At 52.0% G+C, this 23534-nt stretch overlaps 1 protein-coding gene across 2 annotated transcripts; it reads right to left on the reverse strand.

Annotated features, from left to right (window-relative positions):
- Positions 1-698: 698 nt before the first annotated feature.
- KDM8 (lysine demethylase 8) lies at positions 699-21428 on the reverse strand. 2 transcript variants are annotated; one of them, XM_030799434.1, is made up of 8 exons: positions 21279-21428; positions 14097-14625; positions 8744-8910; positions 7472-7604; positions 6492-6536; positions 3387-3536; positions 1974-2066; positions 699-1893 (listed from the first exon to the last, which is right to left on the reverse strand). In XM_030799434.1, exons 2-8 carry the CDS (start codon positions 14592-14594, stop codon positions 1729-1731), a joined length of 1251 nt encoding a protein of 416 aa, XP_030655294.1. In that variant the 5' UTR covers positions 14595-14625; positions 21279-21428; the 3' UTR covers positions 699-1728. The 2 variants fall into 2 exon arrangements, with proteins under 2 accessions (XP_030655294.1, XP_030655299.1); XM_030799439.1 differs by having other exon boundaries at positions 1557-1893; positions 3387-3591.
- Between the last annotated feature and the right edge of the window lie 2106 nt (positions 21429-23534).

Below are 23534 nucleotides of genomic sequence, written 5' to 3' on the forward strand. Positions count from 1 at the left end.
CCCCTCCTCACTAATGGGGAACCTAGTCATGAGGGCGTCCCTGTCTTATGCCTCGCTACTTTCAGGGGTGTTGACATCTGGTGTAAATTCTTCCTATGAAAGATTAGGTAATTCACTATTAACCATGGCAGGGAATAAACAATGTCCTTCAAACAGCTGCCCACAGAGCCAAATGGACTCAGCTTCCAGATGGCTCGTGTTTGTCACTCCCCGGCACACCCATGGCCCCTCGGCAGCCCACTCCCAGGATGAGTAAGTACCACGGCCTCTCCCTGCCAACAGCCAGCTTTCGAGAATGCAGATCCTGCTAGTGTCTGCTCAAAGGATGAGAACTGCAGGACCTACACGATAAAGGTCAAATTCCTTGGCCTGGGTAGAGGGCATCAGGAGCTGGAGTTCCAGCTGCCGATGGCCACCTTCCCATCCCCCTTCTAGTTACCCCAGGGTAGCAACCCCCTGGCCAACCAGAATCTTTCCTGGGGCTGCTTGATTTTTGGCTAAAAGACAAGCAGCTGAGCCAGTGGGTCAAGATGCTGGCAGGATGGCAGCTCAAACCTCAGGGCTTTTCCCCAGGCCTATCTTGGAAGGGGGGAAGAAAGAAGCCAAGGCTGGCATGTGGCTCACACCTGTAACCCCAGCACTTTGGGAGGCCAAGGTGGGAGGATCACTTAAGCCCAGGAGTTCAAACCAGCCTGGGCAACATAGCAAGATCCCATGTCTATTTAGTTTAAAAAGAAAAAAGAGAGGGATGGGGAAAATCTTAATGGCCAAAAGATAAAACAAACCTGCGTGCACACAAACAAGACACAATTACAGAAAGCACGGAGACTGGCTCTCCCCCTGGCCTCAAACCCCACAGGTTTGAGAGTCATTACTTCTGGGGGATGGTGACTAGAAGGTGGGAGGGAGGCTTCTAGGAGCTGGTGATGGTTCGGTGGTTTCTTCACTTGGGAGCCTGCTCCTGGGTGTGTGGGTGAAAAGTCATCCAGCAAGACCTTCACACTTCTCTGCAGGCAGGTAGGTTATCCTTGAGCCATGGGGATAACAGAAAGCTCCCACTGCCCAGCAGGGGTCTGGGCTCCTGCGCAGGTCTCTACGGATTCTCTCCTGTGACCTGGGCAATGCCTAGCTTTCTCCAGTATTCTGGCTGTGGCGTCCAGCAGGCCGTTATGGGAAGGAAGGGCAAAAGGATCAGAGTAATTGGGATCAGTGACAGCGGCTAAGGTTCATGCAGCAGCAGGGGCTCAGCACCACCTTCTCGGCCCTCGGCAGTGAGGACTGGCCTTGCCCTTTTCCATATGGGCACAGCGAAGTGAGGGATCCTGGCCAAGTCACACAGCAGGTACACAGTGCGGCCGGGTTTGAATCGAGTAGCCAACCTCAGAGCCCACATTTCACCCCTGCCCGTGTGACCCACCGGTTTCCCAAAAATATTAGGCTTTCTGATGCCGGAGTCCCCATGCAGGCTGTCTGCCTGCAATGTCCTTCTGGGCTCTCCCCACCTTCCTCTGCCATGCACCCCTGGCCTGGAGTGTGCTCCTTCCTGGGCAGCCCCCGCTCTGTGCCTGTCCAGTGCTGGAGCTCAGCCCCCCAGGGCTGCCACTGGGCAGTGAAGGCTCTTCAGGACACAGGTTCAGTCCTGCTTGTCTCTATAGATTGCAGGACCCAGGAAATTCGTAAACAGATGAATGCTGTCTGCATGTCAGGCCCATTCAGCTCCTATCCTGGCTATGACCACCAGAAGCTGACTGAGAAGCTCAAATCCAGAGCCCGCACATAATGCCAGTATTTCGCGGGGATGAACAGGATCTCTCCAGGAGACAGGATGCAGGACAGGAATGGGGCCTTGGCAAACTTGGGGAACTTCTCCAGGTCGGGATTCTCCACGTCAACCTAAAGAAAGCAAAGGACGTCATCATCTCCAGGGGCAGTGGGGAGAAGCTGCAACGTCACCCCGGACCCCCAGTGCCCACCTGGCTCGTGTTATGGAGAAGGTGCGTGTCATGAGGGTACAGAGCCCCTGACTCCTGCGGGGAATACAGCCGGATGTACTTCCTCCCCATCACCTGGGAAGAGAGACCCTGACAGTCAGCTGGTGGCCTCGCTCCACTGCTGCCCCAGGCCCACTCTGGCCTCTGTGCCCTTCCACATGCTGCTCCCTGGGCCCAGCCTGCCCTTCCCCACCACACACATGCTTACAGTTCCACGTGTATGCTTTTTATTTTATTTTTTAGAGACAGTGTCTCACTCGGTCATCCAGGCTGGAGTGCAGTGGTGCAATCATGGCTCACTGCAGTCTCGACCTCCTGGCCTCCAGAGATCCTCCTGCCCCAGCCTCCCCAGTAGTTGAGACTACAGGTGTGCCCCACCACACCCAGCTGATTTTTGTATTTTTATTTTTGGTAGAGCTTGGGTTTCACTATGTTACCCAGGCTGGTCATGAACCCCTGGCCTCAAGTGATCCTCCTGACTCGGCCTCCCAAAGTGCTGGGATTATAGGTGTGAACTACCAAACTTGACCTAAGGTATGTTTTTCTTCCAAATATATTTTGAAAAATAATTTCATTTTTGGAGTCCACAATTATCAGGCGCTTGTCTGTGCCAGGCACTGCTTAAGTGCTTTATGCGTGTTAACTGGTTTAATCTTCTCTGAGGTGGTTTATCTTCACTCTCATTTTGCAGGTGAGGAAACTGAGGCACAGAGAGGTTAAATGAGCTGCCCAGGCTCACACAGCTGAGGTGTGGCAGGGCTGCTGTCCGTGCCAGGCAGGCTGGCTCCCGAAGCCCAGCTCTTAGCCCACTCCTGGGTCGCCTCTCTGGACTGGTATGCTGGGGTAGGAGAATGTTCTCCTTTACTAAACCTCTCTTTGCCTGCGAAAACCAAGGTGGTCTTATAGCAGTAGACAGAGGTGCCTCCCCTTGCAGCAAACCCATCTGCTCCTCTGCCTGGGTCTCAGGAAAAAACCTCCCAGTGACTGAGAAAACTCCTCCCCCAACCTGTTGCCTCCTATTTGGAAGCTGGTCTGGATCAGATGGGTGGCAGGCGGAGAGGGGCAGAGACACCGGGCACCCACGCTAACACTCGCTCCCTCTCCTGAGGGCTCCCCTGTGAGGGATCTTGGGAGGAGCACATGCAGGAGGAGCTGCTTCTGGAAGCAGCTGACTGCAGAGGCCTTCCCGGGCTGGGGCCGTTTGTGTGTTTGTTTTATATTTTTGTCCTCCCGGGCCGGGGCCGTTTGTGTGTTTGTTTTATATTTTTGTCCTCATCCCCTTCAGTGCTTCTTGTTTCTTTTTAAGAGCCCGGTGTTTAAAGGCAGAGAATGTGGCCGGCCAGTTGTCTGGGCCAGGAGGAGATAGGAGGCCACTATTCCAGCTGCAGCTCCAACCTGGACTAGGAAGTTTTGCTGGGGATCCTGATGTAGCGGGGAGACAGTTCCCTGGGGACCAAACCAGGCATTGATGGTGATCTCCTCCTCCTCCCCATCGCCCAGGCTGCAGTAGTCGGGGATGCTGATGTCCTGCTTCAATTCCGGGATCTGTGGGTGGCAGAGCAGACATGAGAGTTGGGGATCCAGCCAGGGACACCACAGCCTGGAGGCCAACGAAGAGTCAGAAACACATACCTATATCCATTATGTGTGTGTGTTTGAGACAGGGTCTGGCTCTGTTTCTCAGGCTGGAGTGCAGTGGCGTGATCTCAGCTCACTGCAGCCTCTGCCTCCTGGGCTCAAGTGATCCTCCCACCTCAGCCTCCCTAGTAGCTGGGACTACAAGCATGCCACCACGCCCAGCTAATTTTTTTTTTTATTTTTATTTTTGTAGAGAAAGGGTTTCGCCACGTTGCATAGGTTGCTCTCAAACTCCTAGACTTAATTGATCCACCCGCCTCGGCCTCCCAAAGTGCTGGGATTACAGGCGTGAGCCACCGCACCCGGCCCTCGCCTTCCTAGTTTTAAAAGCCAGGGTAGGCACAGAGGATTTGTTGCCATACCTGGCAGAAACAGGCTGGGCAGAGAACAGAAACTGCCTGACGAGAAAGGCAGGTGTGGGCCTGGGTCTGTGCTCTGAGCTTTATATGACGCAGTAAGGGTGGGGCGGCTCCCCATGGCCTCTGACAGAGTTATATGCCACACATCAGGCGATCTCAGATGTTCACGGTGGGGCAGGGCTGCAGTGGCCTGGCCTCCTTTATTTATTTATTGTAATTTTTTTTTTCAAAGACAGTCTTGTTCTGTCACCCAGTCTGGAGTGCAGTGGTGCCATCATGGCTAACTGTAGCCTCAACCTGCAGGGCTTAAGCGATCCTCCTGCCTCAGCCTCCCGAGTTGCTGGGACCACAGGAGCATGCCACCATGCCCAGCTAATTTTATTTTTGTAGAGATGGGGTCTTGCTATGTTGTCCAGGCTGGTCCTGCTTGGCCTCCCAAAGTGCTGGGACTACAGGTGTGAGCCACTGCACACAGCCCTGGCCTCCTTCAGACAAAGCCAGGGTCTCAGAGTGAAAACACACTCACTCTAAGTCCACTTCCTGTCCAGACCCTTAGCAGGCACCTCAGTTACTTCTGGGGTTGAACCCACCAGAGCAGGCCACCAGCCCACACCCCCCAGGCCACCAAGAACCCCAGGGTTCTTCACGGGACCCTGGTTGGACCCGGCGGCATTTTTCAAGCTTGAGAGGCATGAAAACAAGGTTGCCAGAAGGACACAGGTCTTTTTAGTTACTGCTCCCCAGCCTGATGGCACCTGTAGGTGGACACTACCATTCCTTCGGGAGCAGTGACGGTAACTTCAGGCTGCTGGCTCAGAAACCAGTGTGTACCAGGAAAAGCTGGAATGTTCTCCCCGCAGGGAGCTTGGTCCAGACACTGCTATTCAGACCTTTAAGAATCTGTCTCAAATCAGCTGTGCAGAAACGCAGCCATGCCTGCTGCTTAGGACTGAAGTACAAGTTTGCAAGCTGAGGTCCCTCCCAGGGCTGTCAGGGGTTCCTCCCAAAGGTAACACCGGACACTGCTGCTTCTGACCAGAACTGGCCCTGTGGAATCTGAGCAGAAACTATGATTGGTCCCTGATGACATCATCAGGATTTCTGAAAGGTGATTGGCTGACCAGATCATGTCATCAGAACCACCGGCCAAGGATGCAGAGACCCTAAGGGAATCAGTGGTCCCGAGATGTGACTGATAATTGAGGCAGCTTAAACTCATGGCCAAAATCTTCTAGAACATGGGGTCCCTGGGAGAAGAGTCAATAAGAGGTTCTGGGACAAGAATTTGGTAGGAGTCCCTGAGCATCCTGTAGGTAGAGAAGGTTCTTGCCACACGGCATGATAACACCTGAGCATGGGCTGCTGGGACTTCTCCAGGGTCCTCTCCACAGCATGGTGGACATTCAGCTCTGGGACCCAAGGTAAACACCCAGGTGGCCCTCCATTACCCGAAACATCTTTCAAGTCCTGGTTCATCTTGAAAGTCACTGTGAACTTGGCCTTCTACTCCTAAATATACCTCCTCCTGTTCTACAAAGTATGAAACAGCTGCTCCAGGACAGGGAGCCAAGGTTAACTGTGGCTTCCAGGGTCCCCGGCCCACACTGAGGCCATGCCCCCAGGATGACTGGGGTCAGGGGAAAGGCGGGCCTCGGGATCACACAGTAGGGACGTGATCAATTAGAATCCCCCTTTCCTTCACTTAACAAGTGACATGGACAGGACGCAGGATGCACAAGTCCTAATAGGGAGGCCTGGGGAAAAGAAACCACCAGCCTCCGTTAATGTTGGCATGAAGGCTCCTGGCACAGCCCCTACTGGCCCTGGGTCCCCCATCGAGATAGAGAGGCAGTCCTGGCTTCAGCAGTAGATACAGCAGCTGAGCAGCATCCCAGCGCCCCACTGCAAAGGCTGCAGAGGTGCGGCCCCAGCCCACCCTTGGCTGTGGCCCTGACCCTGACTGACTCGAGTCTTCCATGTTCAGGGCACACACCTGGCCCTGTCCTTGAATCCTGCCAAGTGCTGCCTCCCTGGGCACTCCTGGCAGACACCACACCAGCCAGGTCCCTCCTGGGCACCCCAGCTCCATCTATTTAGTGTTTTGGGGTCCTGAATCTGGGCATCTTCCCCCATCTTCCCTCCCTCCCCCACACATCCACCCACGTCCAGGGCCCAGCGGTTCACACCTATCTTGAACTGCTCCACCTGCCAGCATCACCTCTCCTTGCACCACAGCAACAGCCCAGCCAGCCACCCGCTCCGACAGCTGCTCCCTTCATCTCTGAACAGCGGCTCCTGCAATCCTCGGGGCACTAGTGACCCCCTAGTGTTTCCTGTCACTTTAGGAAAATGGCTCCTCATCACCCACATCCTGTCGACTTCCCAGCCTCACCTGCTGCCTTCCTCCTACTCACGCCCACTGCTCCAGCCGCACTGAGCCCAGGAGGGGAGGAGAGGGGAAGGTGAGACAGTGAGGGACAGAGGAGCATGGCCTCAGACTTACCTGGTCAAAGAGCTGGTGCTGAGCAAGGTACCCGACGTCCCTTGGCTAATCCACCGGAGAAAACCAGAGGTGACACAGAAAGTCCAGTTAGTCGTGACAGATGCCTTCCTGCTGCTGCTATCCAGCTGGCCCCAGCCGCAGCCCCGCCACCCTTCCACTCCAGCCTGAGTGGTCCTCTTCAACCCTTAGAGGCCCTGGGGCAGCTTCAAAGAACCTCTCCAGCACTGGGGTACCCAGTTTGTAAAGCACTGATCTCATCCATCTGATTGGCAAACATTTTCATAAAATGGCAACAAACAGTGCAGGCAAAGATGTAAGAAAATGGACACTTGTGTTAATTGCTGGTGAAAGTATAAGTGATTTAACTTTTGGGAAAAATAAATTGTCCTATCCTGTCCTGTCCTAATTTTGACAGGGCCTGGTTCTATTGTCCAAGCTGGAATGCAGTGGCCTGATCTTGGCTCACTGCAACCTCTGCCTCCCGGGCTCAAGCAATTTGCCCCACCTCAGCCTCTTGAGTAGCTGGGATTACAGGCACGTACCACTACACCCAGCTAATTTTTATATTTTTTATAGAGACAGGGTTTCACTATGTTTCCCAGGCTGGTCTTGAACTCCTGGGCTTAAGTGATCCGCCTGCCTCAGCCTCCCAAAGTGCTGAGATTACAGGTGTGAGCCACCACGCCTGGCTGCTATTAAAATTTTAAATACACATACTCTTGACTTAGCTGTCCAACTTTTGGAACAGGCTAAAACCCACTGAATTATACTCCCCTGGCTATTAAAAAGGACCTGACATGAATCCCTCGTGTCTGCTGGCTGAGCAGCCTGCCTTCCTCGCTGTGGTCATCCCTCCGACCACAGAATTACAGACCGGCTCCTCCAAAACCTCCCATTGCAACACATGGAGGGTTATTTGCCTAAATGTACTATGCTCTCTCCCTTGCAAGTATTAGGGGAAAGCAGTCCCCATGATGTACCTCATTCACGATGTATTTGCTGATGAACTCGTTGACCGTCATGAGTGTCTGGGACCATTCCTCGTCTGTGTACCTTGAACCAACTTCCACCGGGACGGTTCGGCAGCCAGCGATCTCTTGGATATACTCCAAACTGGCAGAAAGACACACATTGGCATTGTCACTGCTAATATCTGTTGGGCATAGTACTAAGTGTGTTTTGCATGTGGTCCCCTTTCATCCTCGGAAAAACTCATGTGCAGAGACGAGGACTGTCATCCCCAGCTTCACTGATGAGGGAACCAGCACGGAGAGGCGGGGCTCCCTGCTCAAGACTGTGTGGCTCATACACGGTGCTGCGGAGCTTTGCAGATAGGGCCGGTAAGTCTGGTTGGCTGGGCTGCTCTAGTTCCCTGCTTGCCAACGGCCTCCTCACTTCTTTCTTTGCTCATTTTGTCACTAAGCTGAGAAACCTTTGAACACTGCCCTTTGAAACTTGGGCAGTGTGGCAGGTGGCAGTCTCCTGGACTCTGCCCTCTAGCCTGGGACTGATTCCAGGCCTCATCAGTTACGGGCCAGGGGATCTGTGGCAGGTTACTGAACCTGAGTTCTTGATCCCCATTTACAGAATGGGGGTGATGACAACACCTGTCCTAGTGCCAGGTATGTAGTAAAATGCTTAATGAAGCCTTGCTGTGAGGAGGGCTCCTGCAATGAGAATTCCTCCACATGTCTCAGCAGGTACCATTCCCTCCGCTAAACCACAAAACAGGCTGACTCCATCTACCTTCCTGGAGAGATGCCTCCTTATTTCCAAACTCATACAGAGCCACAGCATGACAGCCACGCTCCAGCTGCCTGATCTGATCTCCCCATCATGATTCTGAGAAAGGACTAGAAACAAACACAAGAGACCACAGAATCCCTGAGAGAGAGAGAGAGGGGCTGTCTTTTGGGTTATTTCTGCGCTTAGCCTCAGGGCCCTGAGATGGTCTGAAATTGCTAGGATCCTGTAAAATTGCATAACAGACACATCCTAGGACTGCCACTTAGGGACTCATTAAAAATCCGCTTAGGGCGAGCAAGGTAGAAGGTAAGAATCCCATAACCTGTGGCATAAATTCAGAGCACCCTACTTTTCACTCTTTTTTAACCCTTTGGCAATCAATCAAGGGCTGCTAGTGAAGCATCTACAAGGCTGCATTTCCCTGGGGATGGTCGGGAGGAATTCAGAGAGCCCTGGGGAACACTAAAATGGGAAGAGGGACCTCACCTCCCTTGGCGACCACCCACCTCCACTTCTGCATGCACGGCCAGTGGTCAGCCACGCCTTTCAGGATCACGGGCCTCCCTGGAACCAAAAACTGCTCCCTGAAATGCTGGAGGGATGGACGGTGCAGCCGGGGGACTGTTCTTTCTAACTTCACATCTGGAATCGAACCATGGTCCACTCTTGCTTTCTGTTTAAAATCAAAACAGAACAAAATAGCAACCACTTCAGGAAGTCGACATTTGAGGTATTCCACCAGGAACCTGCGTCAGGGGTAGGAGAGCTTAGCTGTCAAGAGCACCAGTAATCTTCCCTTCCCTTCCCTTCCCTTCCCTTCCCTTCCCTTCCCTCCCCTCCCCCCCCTCCCCCCCCTCCCCCCTCCCCCCCTCCCCCCCCTCCCCCCTCCCCCCCTCCCCCCCCTCCCCCCCCTCCCCCCCCCTCCCCCCCCTCCCCCCCCTCCCCTCCCCTCCCCTCCCCTCCCCTCCCCTCCCCTCCCCTCCCCTCCCTTCCCCTCCCTTCCCTTTCCTTTCTTTCCTCCCTCCCTCCCTCTCTCTTTCTTTCTTTTCTTTCCCTCTGTGGCGCGGGCTGCAATCTACTAGGCTGGCTGCTGCGCCGCCACGCGCGCTGCCTGGGATTGCCGGCGCGCGCCACCACCGCTGCCTGCTTTTTCTCCTTCGGCTGCAGGCGCGGTTTCGCCATGTTGGCCACGCTGGTCTCCAGCTCCTGACCCCGAGTGCTCTGCCCGCCTCGGCCTCCCGAGGTGCTGGGACTGCAGACGGAGTCTCGCTCACTCGGTGCTCGGTGTGGCCCGGGCTGGAGTGCCGTGGCGTGGTCTTGGCTCCCTGCAGCCTCCGCCTCCCAGCCGCCTGCCTTGGCCTCCCAGGGTGCTGGGATTGCAGCCCCTGCCCAGCCGCCGCCCCATCTGGGAGGTGGGGAGCATCTCTGCTCGGCCGCCCCTCTGCCCAGCCGCCCCGTCTGGGAAGTGAGGAGTGCCTCGGCCCGGCCACCCATCGTCTGGGAAGTGAGGAGCGCCTCTGCCCGGCCACCCATCGTCTGGGAAGTGAGGAGCGCCTCTGCCCGGCCACCCATCGTCTGGGAAGTGAGGAGCGCCTCTGCCCGGCCACCCATCGTCTGGGAAGTGAGGAGCGCCTCTGCCCGGCCACCCATCGTCTGGGAAGTGGGGGGCGCCTCTGCCCGGCCGCCCCGTCTGGGAAGTGAGGGGCGCCTCTGCCCGGCCACCCATCGTCTGGGAAGTGAGGAGCGCCTCTGCCTGGCTGCCCCGTCTGGGAAGAAGTGAGAAGCACCTCTGCCCGGCCGCCCCGTCTGGGAAGTGAGGAGCGCCTCTGCCCGGCCACCCATCGTCTGGGAAGTGAGGAGCGCCTCTGCCTGGCCACCCATCATCTGGGAAGTGAGGAGCGCCTCTGCCCGGCCACCCATCATCTGGGAAGTGAGGAGCGTCCCTGCCCGGCCACCCATTGTCTGGGAAGTGGGGGGGCGCCTCTGCCCGGCTGCCCCGTCTGGGAAGAAGTGAGGAGCACCTCTGCCCGGCCGCCCCGTCTGGGAAGAAGTGAGGAGCGCCTCTGCCCGGCCGCCCCGTCTGGGAAGTGAAGAGCGCCTCTGCCCGGCCACCCATCGTCTGGGAAGTGAGGAGCGCCTCTGCCCGGCCACCCCGTCTGGGAGGTCTAACACGGAGGCCAGAAGCAATGTGGGGGCTGGACGTGGTGGCTCACGCCTGTGGTCCCGGCACTCTGGGGGGCCGAGGCGGGTTGATCACTTCGGGCTAGGAGTTCGAGACCAGTCTGGCCAACATGGCGAAACATATGAAAAATACAACAGACAAACCAACCAACCAACTCAGTGACAACAAAACAGGTCTACCCTGGAGTCATACTCTAATTTTTTCTATTTTCCTCCCTTTCTGATCCTTTATCCCACTTTCTTTTTCTTCCTCTTCCTTCTCCTTCTTCTTTGTCAAATAGAGGATTGAGTTATTATCACTGATCCATATAAAGTCCCTCTCTCATTTATTTTAATTCCCACTCCCCATTTCTATTCCCCGTCTTCCCATGTGCAACCTTCCTAATATGTTTGATATGCATCTTTTTGTTTGTATGTATTTTTAGAAAATGTTTGTTTTGTGTGCCAAAAAAAATTAATTAAAAAAAAAAAAAAAAGAGTACCAGTAACAACAACAGACAACGTTTGTTATTATTACTGCTACTATAACTATTTGCTCCTCATGAGATCAAGGTGGTTTTTTTCTTAACCATTTCATTAAAAATGATTGTTTCATTATAAACTGCTTTCATAGACATTCTGCAATAAAGGAAAACTTACTATCTCCAACTTCACCATCTTAAGGTCTTCTCATTCCTACATATTCTTTTCCCATCTTACACACACACACACACACACACACACACCCACACACACACGCAAAATATCTCTGACCTGCTGGGAGTAACAGCAATGATGAAGCAGCAACCCTGCCTCTCCCCTCTAATCATTTATCAAAAGCAGTTTCCACGTGGCCACTGGTCCTTGCAGTTTCTTAGGAGTGGCTGCACCATCATTTACTTAACCATCTCCCAACTGGGTGACCTGAGTAGTTACTTGCTGCTTGAGAGCCTCAGTGTCCACAGGTGTGAACATGCTGGGAAATGGCCAGCCACAGTGGCTCATACCTGTAATCCCAGCACTTTGGGAGACCAAGGTGGAAGGACTGCTTGAGCCCAGGAGTTTGAAATGAGCCTGGGCAACATAGAGAAACCTCTGTCTCTAGAAAAAATTTAAAAAGCTCAGCGTGGTATTACACGCCTGTAGTCCCAGCCACTCAGGAAGCTGAGGTGGGAGAAATCACCTAAGCCTAGCAGGTCAAGGCTGCAGTGAGCTATTTTTTTTTTTTTTTTTGAGACCGAGTCTCGCTCTGTTGCCCAGGCTGGAGTGCAGTGTCATGATCTTGGCTCACTACAACCTCCACCTCAGGGGTTCAAGCAATTCTCCTGCCTCAGCCTCCAGAGTAGCTGGGATTACAGGCATGTGCCAGGACGCCCCGCAAATTTTTGTATTTTTAGTAGAGATGAGGTTTCACCATATTGGCCAGGCTGGTCTCGAACTCCTGACCTCAGGTGATCTGCCGGCCTCCGCCTCCCAAAGTGCTGGGATTATAGGCGTGAGCCACCACACCCCGCCTGCAGAGAGTTATGATTGTGTCACTGCACTCCAGCGTGGGTGACTGGGCAAGACCCTGTCTGTAAAAAAAATTGAAACAAAAGAGCAACCCACACACCATGCCCTTGGCCACATGGTGCCCTTGGCAACACCGGGTATCATATGAAGCCTTCTTTGCTAACTTAATACCAAAGATGACATGCTGTTTTGCTATTTGCATCTCTCTCTTTTATTTTTTTAACCAGAGGTGAGGCTGAACATTCTCCTGCACATTTGTTTAACAGATCTATTTCCTTCTTGTGAACAGTCTGTTCGGGTTCCTGGACTTCTACCTCCTGGGGCTCAAGATTTTTTCCCTATTGATTTGTACCATTCCTTACGTAATAGAGATATTCATTGTCTGACATATTTGTTGAAAATTTTTCTTCTCCCTTTATTTTTCTTTTATTTTGGTTATATGCATGTGTGTTTAGTGTCAATCGCTTGCATTTTTCTTATATAAAAATAATCTGTGGGCTGGGCGCGGTGGCTCACACCTGTAATCCCAGCACTTTGGGAGGCCGAGGTGGGTGGATCACGAGGTCAGGAGATCAAGACCATCCTGGCTAACATAGTGAAACCCTGTCTCTACTAAAAATACAAAAAAATTAGCCAGGCATGGTAGTGGGCACCTGTAGTCCCAGCTACTTGGGAGGCTGAGGCAGGAGAATGGCGTGAACCCAGGAGGCGGAGCTTGCAGTGAGCTGAGATCACGCCACTGCACTCCAGCCTGGGCGACAGCGAGACTCTGTCTCAAAAAAAATAAAAATAAAAATAAACTTCATTCTAATAATTAAAAATAATAATAATAATAATAATAATTTGTGGCTCACGCCTGTAATCGCAGCACTTAGGAGGCTGAGGTGGGTGGATCACCTGAGGTCCAGACAAGCCTGGCCAACATGGTAAAACCCTGTCTCTATTAAAAATACAAAAATTGCCGGGCGTGGTGGTGGGCGCCTATAATCCCAGCTACTTGGGAGACTGAGGCAGGAGAATCGTTTGAACCTCGGAGGCAGAGGTTGCAGGGAGCTGAGATTGCACCACTGCACTCCAGCCTGGGCGACAGAGTGAGACTCCGTCTCAAAAATAATAATAATAATAATATGCATTGTAGGAAATTCGGAAAACATAGCAAAGCATTTAGAAAAATGTCAGAAACATCCCATAATTCCACTACCGAGTGTCTAGTACAGTCTTAGTCATTTCTTTCTGTGGGTCAGTACTCTGCCACTCTACAGACAAGGAAACCGAGGCTCAAAGGAGGTTAAGTGACTTGCTTGGGTGTGTTTTAAGTGAGGCCTGTGTGTTGGCACCAAGACCTGAAGCCTTCAGAGTAAACCATGCTCTGTTCCTGGGGGTGCTCTTTGGAACAGGCACATAGACCCAAGGAATGGGAGAGACTGATCCCAAAACAGACATCAGCTAGTTGTAGTATCTCATCCAAACCCAGGAGCAGAGAGACAGGAGTAGCTGGAGGTATCACCTCGCCTGGGTGAGACTTCAGCAAGCCCACCAAGAAGCTGAAAGAAATGGGCCGCCGCTGGCTGCAGCTCTCACCCACGCAATTGCTTTAAGCTGTTTCCCTCAGGAACCACGAAGTTTCTCTGCTGCCTCTCTACTGAAAGGGCACTGCCTTTGCAAAAAAAAAAAAAAAGAGAGAGAGAGAAAATGAACGGAGCTGTTCCATTTCCAAAATCAATGGGGGCTGAGCATCGTGGCTCACGCCCATAATCTCGGTGCTTCGGGAGGCCATGGCGGGAAGATTGCTTTAGCCCAGGAGTTCCAGATTAGCCTGAGAAACATAATGAGACCCTATCTCTACAAAAAATAAAAAATAAATAAAAAACTAAAAAAATTAGCTGGGTGTGGTGCCATGTCCCCATAGTTCCAGCTACTAAGGAGGCTGAGGCAGAAGAATTGCTTGAACCTAAGAAGTGGAGGCTGCAGTGAGCCAAGATAGCACTACTGCACTCCAGCCTGGGCGACGGAACAGGAGCCTACTTCAAAAAACAAACAGAAATGCAAAATCAATGGAGATGCTGTTTTCCACCAGAGGGGTTGCAGGCCACGACGCCTCACCCCAGGGGAGAGATGACTCAGAATTTCTAGAACAACACGGTTGCTGCATGGCTAGTGTGCTTGGGGACAATCTCCCCCACATACCTTTGTGCAGAGTTGCTCCGGGATGGAGCCATGGGCAGGCCTCTTTCCAGGGAGGTGTGTCTGGAGGATGGCAGCCACTTTAAGGAGGATGTCCCCCAGGATGGCTGCCCCCATCAGCAGGCCCATGTCACAGACCCGCAGGGCTGCAGCCACAGTGTTGGCATCCTCAGGTGCCTGGCACAGACACAGGGCTTTCAGGAGGCAGCCGATGGCATAGACCCGGCGCCAGTCTTTGTCTACATCCTGCCATGTGCCCGTGTTGAGCTTCTCCCAAGAGTAGTCCAGGATCACCTCGCTGGTCTGCAGACACTCGTCCCTTCTGCCCTCGTAGAAGAGCTCAGTGGCTCGCTGCAACAACGTCACCATGCTCCTCTCCACTTTCTCCCCGAGGTCCAACTTTAGGTCTTCTTTACTGTGTGGCAGGAGCGCCCTGAGGGCCTCCCATAGAGTGCCTTCTCTGGCCAGGGGCTCTGTGGGGCAGTGGGTGTCTCCAGCCATCGGGCCACCGCCAGCTCGTTCAGTCCTGTGCCTGGGGAGGTGGAGAGAAACAAGAGTTAGACGCCAGGACAGACCTGATCCCCTGTGCATTCCCACAGCTTCCTGCATTTCATCTGCGAGGATTTTTCAACAGCGGTCTTCTCTGTTAGGCAGAAGCTCTGGAGGGGAGGGCCCTCATCTGTCTGGGGTCACCGCTGTATCTTCAGGGCCTGTCCAAACACCTGGTACTCAGCGAGCACTGGATAAATGTTTGTTCAGAAAGGAACGTGTATTGTCCTCATCTGCAGTGCCTCCCATACCCCTCTGTTGCCTGGCAAACTCCTACTCAACCTTTAAGGCCCATCTTAAATATCCCTGTGTGACGCCTGCCAAGATTCTCCAACAGTGTTCTGTGTTCCTGCAGCCCTTGAGCTTCTCTTACAGCACTTGTCACGACGTATGAAAACACCTGCTTACATGTGTGTCTATCCAACACTGCACTGCCAGCTCCACCAGGGCAAGAACGTAGCTCATTCCCCTACGTTTCCCCAGAGCCTAAAAGCAGAATCTGCCCCATGGCAGGCACTCAGGAGTGCCAGACTTTGAAAAGTATTCGAGGAGGCTGGCATGGTGGCTCATGCCTGTAATCCCAGCACTTTGGGAGGCTGAGGCAATTGGATCGCTTGAGCTCAGGAGTTCAAGACCAGCCAGGCCAACATGACAAGACCCTGTCTCTATAAAAAAATACAAAAATTAGTTGGGCATGGCGGTACATGCCTGTGGTCCCAGCTACTTGGGAGGCTAAAGGTGGTAGGATCACTTAAGCCTGGGGGCAAAGGTTGCAGTAAGCCGAGATCATGCCACCAGCCTGAGTGACAGAGCAAGATCCTGTCTCAAATTAAAAAAAAATAATAATAATAATAATAATGAAGTGACTTGCCCCGAGGCCTACGGTCAATCATTTGTGCAGAAGCAGGGCTTAAATTCCGGCCAATCTCAGCACCCTCTCCTGTGCACCATGTCAATGCTGCATGCTTGACATAGATTAACACGTCCCTTGCAATCCTATGATGGGAGTTTTACAGATGAATAAACTGAGATTTCGAGGTTAAGCAATTTGTCCCAAACTATGCAGTAAGTGGCAGTGTCTGCCCAAAACACTCATTGCCTTCAAGGGTGAGCTCTTTGGACTTTGTATCCACAGGGCTGAACTCACAGTGAGTTCATTTCCGTCCTTGGTTCACAATGAACATTCTTTCTAGCAAGCTCAGGGTATGGTTAGGGCTCAGAGAGCCCCAGCCTGCCAGGGTGGGTTCTATCTCTAGCCTCCTAGAAGGCTTGTGTTGGCCTCATTCACAGCCTTCTTGGACCATTTCACAATCCAATTTCAGCATGGACTTATCCACTAGGCCAGCACAAGACACCACATGGGCCCATCCCTGGCCTCCCTGGGTAGCCTCCTGGCTCATCCCCTGTGTGGCCTACATGAATCTTATAGAGCAACATGGAGAAGTCTCATCTTGAGCATCCAAAAGACCTCAGGGGCCTCATATCCTGGCTTCTCATAAAGGCCAGTGGAAAGGCCTCCCAGGAGACCATTTATTGCCTTACAATAAAACTTGCTTCCACTGGGGCTCTACGTACCAGCTTTGTAAACCTGTCTCTTGATGGCCTTAGAAAACAGCCTCCCAGAGGGTTTCAAATGGGTTATAAACCTGTTCCCTGCAATGCAGATTACGGGCTTTGTAAATTGGTGTTTCAGGCCATTATAAAATGGCCCCTCACAGGGCGCCTATCAGCTTTACCAAGCCAGCTTCTCAAGGCGGCCTCACGTGTGCGGCTTTGTAGCCAGGTTCCCCCAGTGGCCCCGTGTGCTGCTTTGTCACCTGGCCTCCCAGGGTGGCCTCACGTTTGGTCTTCAAATGTCTGGTCTTCAAAGTAGCAAATCTGCTACTTTGCAAATTGGCCTTGGAGACCTCATGTTGAAGGCCAATGGACACAGCCTTCTGGGAAAGATGGCCTCCTAATACTGTGAGTTGGCTGTACAAAACTATCTGCTCTTGGCCACATGAAATAGCCTTATGATTATTCTTTAATGCATAGTTCTTCAGTGAACGGCCTTATCAAAAGGCCTTCAGAGATATTTAGGTTGACAATATATGATGGTTTTCCGAGACAGAGGCTTCAGGATGGCTGTATAAGTTTGTTTTCAAAATGGCTTTTCGGATTGCCTCTGTATAAGCCACTAGAAATGGCCTCCCCAAAGGCCTCAAGATTATTATACACTATGCCCCAGCAGGGCACCTATAATCCCAGCTACTCGGGAGTCTGAAACAGAAGGACTGCTTGAGCCCAAGAATTCGAGACCAGACTGGGCAATATGTGAAGACCCTGTCTCTAAAAAAAATTTAAAAATTAGTTAGCTGGCTGTGGTGGCACACACCTGTAGCCCCAGCTACTCCTGGGGCTGAAGCAGGAAGACTGCTTGAGCTCAGGAGTTTAAGGCTGCAAGTGAACCGTGTTTGTGCCTCTGCACTCTCGTCTGGGCGACAGAGTGAGACCCTGTTTCAAAAAATAAAATAAAACTATAGCCTCCTACAAGGCCTTATGTTGGCAGCATGGTGAAGTGGCATTCTGGCCGTATCAGTCTTTTGCCTTGTTGCGTAGGCTTCCCCAAACCTCTTATGATTTGGCCTTTTATGTAGTTGCCGTATCAAACAGCCACATCCTGGTATAGGAAGCAGTCTTCCAAAGCGGTTTTGTGAGATGGAGTCTTGCTCTGTCACCCAGTCTGGAGTGCAGTGATGCGATCTCGGCTCACTGCAAACTCCGCCTCCCAGGTTCAAGCGATTCTCCTGCCTCAGCCTCTGAGTAGCTGGGACCACAGGCACGTGTGCCATCACGCCCAGCTAATTTTTATATTTTTAGTAGAGATGGGGTTTCGCCATGTTGGCCAGGCTGGTCTCGAACTCCTGACCACAAGTGATCCACCCACCTCAGCCTCCCAAAGTGCCGGGATTACAGGTGTGAGCCACCACGCCCGGCCCTTGTAACTTGTTTTAAAAACTGGCCTTCCTATAGATGGGGGCTTGTCTGAGGGCCAGGTGAAGTCAGATTTTGTCTTAGTTTTACAAATTGATCTGTGGTTTCTTCATTGTGCCAGGAAAGTGTTGTTTGTTGTGTCCATCTACCCCCGCAGGAGCAGCCTCACACTGGCTCCTGTTAGCCATGCAAAATGGCCTTTTAGAAGGAGCCTTGGTCTGGCTGGGGAAACACCCTCTTGCTGGCTGTATGAAACAATCTTCCAGGGTCGCTGGCCTCATGGGTTGTGAGAAGCAGCCTTCACACCACCAACTGCTTGAGATGGCCCTCCTGGGAAGGTCAGGTGTGAGCCACAGGTCACTGCCTTTCTGAATGGCCTCAGGTCCAGGCTCATCAGCCTTCCGGCATTTCCCACATACTGGTCTGATAAAAAGGCTTCTTGTTGTATCAAGCGGTTTTCTAGAGAAAAGGACTAGCCAGAGTAGCCTTATGGCCTGGCTTTATTGATTGGCTCCCCAGAACTCCTCACTGAATTGCTGTTTATAAAGTCTTACATTAAGGCCAGGTGCAGTCGCTCACGCCTGTCATCCTAGCACTTTGGGAGGCTGAGGAGGGTGGGTCACCTGAGGTCAGGAGCTCGAGACCAGCCTGGCCAACATGGTGAAAACCCATCTCTACTAAAAATACAAAAATTAGCCGGCATGGTGGTCCACGCCTGTAATCCCAGCTACTCGGGAGGCTGAGGTAGGAGAATTGCTCGAACCCGGGAGGCAGAGGTTGGGGTGAGCTGAGATCTAGCCACTGCACTCCAGCCTGGGTGACAGAGCAAGACTGTCCCTCCCGAAAAAAAAAAAAAAAAAAAGCACACACACACAAAAGGCTTATATTAAACGAACAGCCTTCCAAAGGAGGGAGTCAAGAATAAGATGTGTGACTTGCCAGTTCCCTGCAAGAAGAAAAAAGATGTGTGAAGCAGTCTTTGAGAGTGGTGCCACAGACTGGCCTTCAAGAGCTACACATAAAAGGGTTTATTGGGAGTTGTACAGATAGCCTTCTAGTGGCCAGGTATAGTTGGGTCATCCAAACCAAGATGCTATTAATATTTATGTCTGCATCAGTAAAAACCTGGTGTTATTCCAGGCAAACTGACACCTACCGTAACCCAAACGTGGGCCACATGAAAAAGCCTGAGTGGCCTCGTATCTTTACAAGTCAGTCTCCCAGAGCTCAACAGGTATTGGCCTTCAAAGACCTCTTGTTGATCACGTTTTTTTGTTTGTTTGTTTGTTTGTTTTTTTGAGACAGTCTTACTCTGTCACTCAGGCTGGAGTGCAATGGTGCGATACCGGCTCAACTGCAACCTCTACCTCCCAAGTTCAAGCGATTCTCCTGCCTCTGCCTCCTGAGTAGCTGGGATTACAGGTGCCCGCCACTGTGCCCGGCGAGTTTTTCTATTTTTAGTAGAGATGGGGTTTCACCCTGTTGCCCAGGCTGGTTTTGAACTCCTGACCTCAGGTGATCTTCTCGGCTTCCCAAAGTGCTCAGATTACTGGCGTGAGCCGCCATGCCCGGCCCAGAGAAGGCTTTATTTATTTATTTATTTATTTATTTATTTGCGGGGAGGGGGGCAGTCAGGTAAAGAAACAGCCTGAGTGGTCTTATGTCCTGGCTTTGTGAACTGGCCTCATAACCTGGAACGGCTTTCAGGGGGAGGATCAAGTGTGGGTTACATAAAACAGCTTTTGAGTGGACTTGATTCAGCCCCTAAATGCTCCTTACATAAAGTCTTGTCTGCTGGTGTATGAAATGATCTTGCAAAGAAGGTCAGAATATAGGCTGTTATGTGCTAACCTCTCAGAGTGGTTTTTCTCCTGGATTTATAAATAAGACTAAAATGAATCTTATAAAAGGCTTCTTGTTGGTCGTATTAAACAAAAAGGAGCCGAGTAAAACCTATATAAAACAGCCGGAATAGACTCAGGCCTGGACTTTGTAAATTCACCATCCAGGCAGAATTCACTATGCAAACTGGCAAAGTAGGTTCCTGGTAGGTTATGGGATATATCCCTCTTGGAAGCCACTGCCTTGTCATCCTAGGATTCTCTCAAATTATTTTTATTATTTTTTTAGAGACAGAGTCTCGCTCTGTCACACAGGCTGGAGTGCACTGGCCCAATCTTGGCTCACTGCAACCTCCGCTTCCCAGGTTCAAGCAATTCTCCTGCCTCAGCCGCCCAAGCAGCTAGGATTACAGGTGTGCACCACCACACTCGGCTAATTTTTTATTTTTAGTGGAGACGGGGTTGCGCCATGTTGGCCAGGCTGGTCTCGTGAACTCCTGACCTGAAGTGATCGGCCTGTCTCGGCCTCCCAAAGGGCTGGGATTACAGGCGTGAGCCACTGCGCCCAGCCTTACATTATTTTTAAACATCAACTCCTCTAAAGCACCTCCCTCAGTATTCTTTAAGGTGGCTGGGTGGAATGGCCTCTCCGAGAGCCTGTGACTTGCAGAGGGTCTCAGGGTGGGCCCTCTGCGAGTACCATGCTGGTCATGAGAAAGCCTCCCAAAGGGGGCGTCCAGGACAGATCAGCCTACACCTGGCTTTCTGGGAACAGGCAGTCCAGTTCTCTAATCTCTTCAATGTTACTACGGCAGTATTCCACAAAAATTGTGCAAAAACAAGAGCTTCGTAAAACTTCCTAGAGAAGTTTGGAATATTTTCCAGAAAGCTTTCATTCATGGCACAAGGATCCCTTTGGCTCTCTAAGGGGCACAGTCTTGTGTTTGGGTCGTCCGTGTGGCCCCAACGCCTGCGCACCTCCTGACCCCGGGCTTGCTCCCGAGTCCTCCTGAGCACGGCGATTCTTACCGTTGCTGGGAAACGCACCAGTGCCCATCGTTAAGTCTTACCCAGCTACAAGCACCTTTCCTTAGGGAAGCCACGCACCCAGGCCCCAGAGGGTCCCCCGTAACCCGCACTGGCCTTGAGCCCCGAGGCCTCAGACCTCCTTCCCTCCTCAGCGCCTTCCCCGGGGCTGCATTTCTCGCGGCTCATATTTGGGACTTGATGGCGGAATCGTTGCCAGCCGGCCTTGCGGCCCAGGGACAGCGGCTGGTTGCCCAAAAGCAGCCGACACACACACACACACACACACACACACACACACACACACACACACACACACACACACACACACACACACACACACACACACACACACACACACACACACACACACACACACACACACACACACACACACACACACACACACACACACACACACACACACACCACAGTATAAAACCCGCGCAGGCGCACTAGGGCTACACCAACGCGACGCCAAGAACCGCTAAAGCGCACAGCAGCCTGCCGTAAGGGCCTGCCCTCACGCATGCGCAAAACCAATGCCATAAGACGAGCACTACGCACGCGCGGTGCCTTGCCCTCTCTCCTCCAGCAGGGCAGGTCGGCCACTAGCTAAATTGCATTCTCAGAGCGCATGCGCCGACTCGAGTCCGCCTCGGGGCTTTCCAAGGCGCACGCACGAAGCCGGGCTTGGCTGCTTCACAGGACGCCTGCGCGGTCTATGCCTCTGAACCCGGCCTCTCCACTTCTGAGGAAGTGGAACTGACTCCGCTCTGGAGTTGCTCAGACTAACCTCTCTTCAGCTGGGGCGTGTCGAGTCGCCTTTGGGTTGGCGACGACTCGTTGCGTTTGGTTCGACCACTCGGCTGTCTACCCCGAAGAGTCAGAGGCTAGCATAGGAGTATCGATCGCTCTCGGCTCGTCTGATCACGACGCAGTGCCTGGAGGAGCGCCGAGTGATCGATGCCGTGGCCCCGCCCCACTCCCGTTTAAAAGGCCAGGGGATGGCGAAGACAGAGAAAGGCTGGGCTGTATCCTCTGGGTCCTTCCACGCCGCTTTTTCCTCTGCACAGATAACAACTTCGTACAAGGCTGTTTGCATCCACCATTTAATCCCAGCAGCTAGGATTATTAGTTCTCCCTGTTTTACAGAGAGCGAAACTGAGGCTCAGTGATTAAAGTGGCCACATACTTGTATTTTTGGAAAGTCAGATCCACAATTACCCACGAGCAAGTGCTGCATCCACAGTGTGTTCCAGTGAGAAGGGAAGTGGCCAGGGGACACACTCCTCCCACCTTTGCTTTGATGCCGAGTGGTGCGGGGTCACTGGGGCTTTTGTGTTTTGAGCACACTCTCCTATGGACTCCAAGTATGCAGGCCTTTTGCAGCATTGCACAGAGGCATGGGAAGTTACGTTCATACTGAGCTTGGGGTCTGAGTAGGAAACAGGCTTGCTCAAGATCAGTTCATAGATTAGTGGATTCTAGGTACTGTGCTAAAATACTTTAAAAATATGAAGATCGTAGCTATTGTAATGATCATGATCATCCCCATTTTAGGGAGTATATTAGTTTGCGTTCATGCTGCTGCTAAAGACATACCCCAGACTGGGCAATTTACAAACAAAAAGGTTTAATGGATTCACAGTTCCACATGGCTGGGGAGACCTCAAAATCATGGTGGAAGGTGAAAGGCACGTGTTACATGGCGGAAGACGAGAGAATGAGAACCAAGTGAAAAGGGAAACCCCTTATAAAACCATCAGATCTCATGAGTCTTATTCACTACCAGGAGAACAGTATGGGGGGAACCTTCCCTATCATTCAGTTATCTCCCACTGGGCCCTTCCGCAACATGGAATTATGGGAGCTACAATTCAAGATGAGATTTGGGTGGAGACACAGCCAAACCGAATCAGGGAGGGAGCAAGTACAGCAGAAAGATCTCCTAACCCACCAGGCTCACTGGGATGCTGGTGTTTGAACTCAGCAGCCACAGGTTTAGAATCCTCATGGTTATGTGCTGCACTAGCTTACCACCCTTGAGTAGTGACAATGTTGAATTTTCCCTGAGTCTTGTGTCCCTGGGAAAAAGTAAAGATAAAAGGAATTGCTCTCACCCTTTTGTGTTGTGGAAAAAAAGTTTACTGCAAAGAATCGCCCCCCACCCCCGCAAGAGAACTTAGATAAGACTCCAGGACACCACCCCCATTGTTTACTTGTGAGAGCAGGTAAACAAGACACAGACCCTCCAATTCTAATTCATTGTCTTATAAGTGATTACCTGAACTGCTTGTCCCACTAATCAATCCTTATAAAATGCTTGTCAACCACTTTGATTAAGATTCTTTCCTTCCTCCAGGCCACTGAACTTTGGCTCACCCTGGGCCTGAGCCAGCAGACAGCCCCTCCTCAGAATAGGCTGGCCTCAGGTTGATATATTCTCTGATCTACTAACCCGTCATGTCACCCTTTCACCCCACTTCAGGTTCTTTCTAGCCTTGTTTTCTTCTTCCTATAAAAGAAAAGGCATGGAAACGTAACTTTCCATGCCTCTGTGCAATGCTGCAAAAGGCCTGCATAACCCTTGTGGCCACAGTGTACTCTCTTTTGCAATAGTCTCCCTTCCCCTGTTATAATAGTCCCTCCTGGCCAGGCGCGGCGGCTCACGCCTGTAATCCCAGCACTTTGGGAGGCCGAGGCAGGTGGATCACGAGGTCAGGAGATCGAGACCATCCTGGCTAGCATGGTGAAACCGGTCTCTACTAAAAATACAAAAAATTAGCCGGGTGTAGTGGTGGGCACCTGTAGTCCCAGCTACTCGGGAGGCTGAGGCAGGAGAATGGCGTGAACCCGGAGGCAGAGCTTGCAGTGAGCCGAGATCGCGCCACTGCACTCCAGCCTGGGCAACAGAGCAAGACTCCGTCTCGGAAAAAAAAGAAAAAAAATAGTCCCTCCTGCCCCTTGCAATAATCCTTTCAAATAAAGCCACTCTTTTTGTTTGTTTCCTTCAAATAGGATTTTTCTTTCTTTTTTTTAAATTATACTT

This window comes from Nomascus leucogenys, chromosome 2, assembly GCF_006542625.1.
Source record: "Nomascus leucogenys isolate Asia chromosome 2, Asia_NLE_v1, whole genome shotgun sequence".
In the NCBI taxonomy this organism is placed as follows: domain Eukaryota; kingdom Metazoa; phylum Chordata; class Mammalia; order Primates; family Hylobatidae; genus Nomascus; species Nomascus leucogenys.

What these genes read in the sequence shown, in the direction of transcription:
- KDM8 (XM_030799434.1), bottom strand. Translation starts at nt 14,594, where the DNA reads ATGGCTGGAGACACCCACTGCCCCACAGAGCCCCTGGCCAGAGAAGGC. An exon ending in CCGTGCATGCAGAAGTGGAG is followed by an intron (nt 7,605 to 8,743) that starts GTGGGTGGTCGC and finishes TCTTTCTGCCAG; the next exon opens with TTTGGAGTATATCCAAGAGA. An exon ending in AGCACCAGCTCTTTGACCAG is followed by an intron (nt 3,537 to 6,491) that starts GTAAGTCTGAGG and finishes TGCCACCCACAG; the next exon opens with ATCCCGGAATTGAAGCAGGA.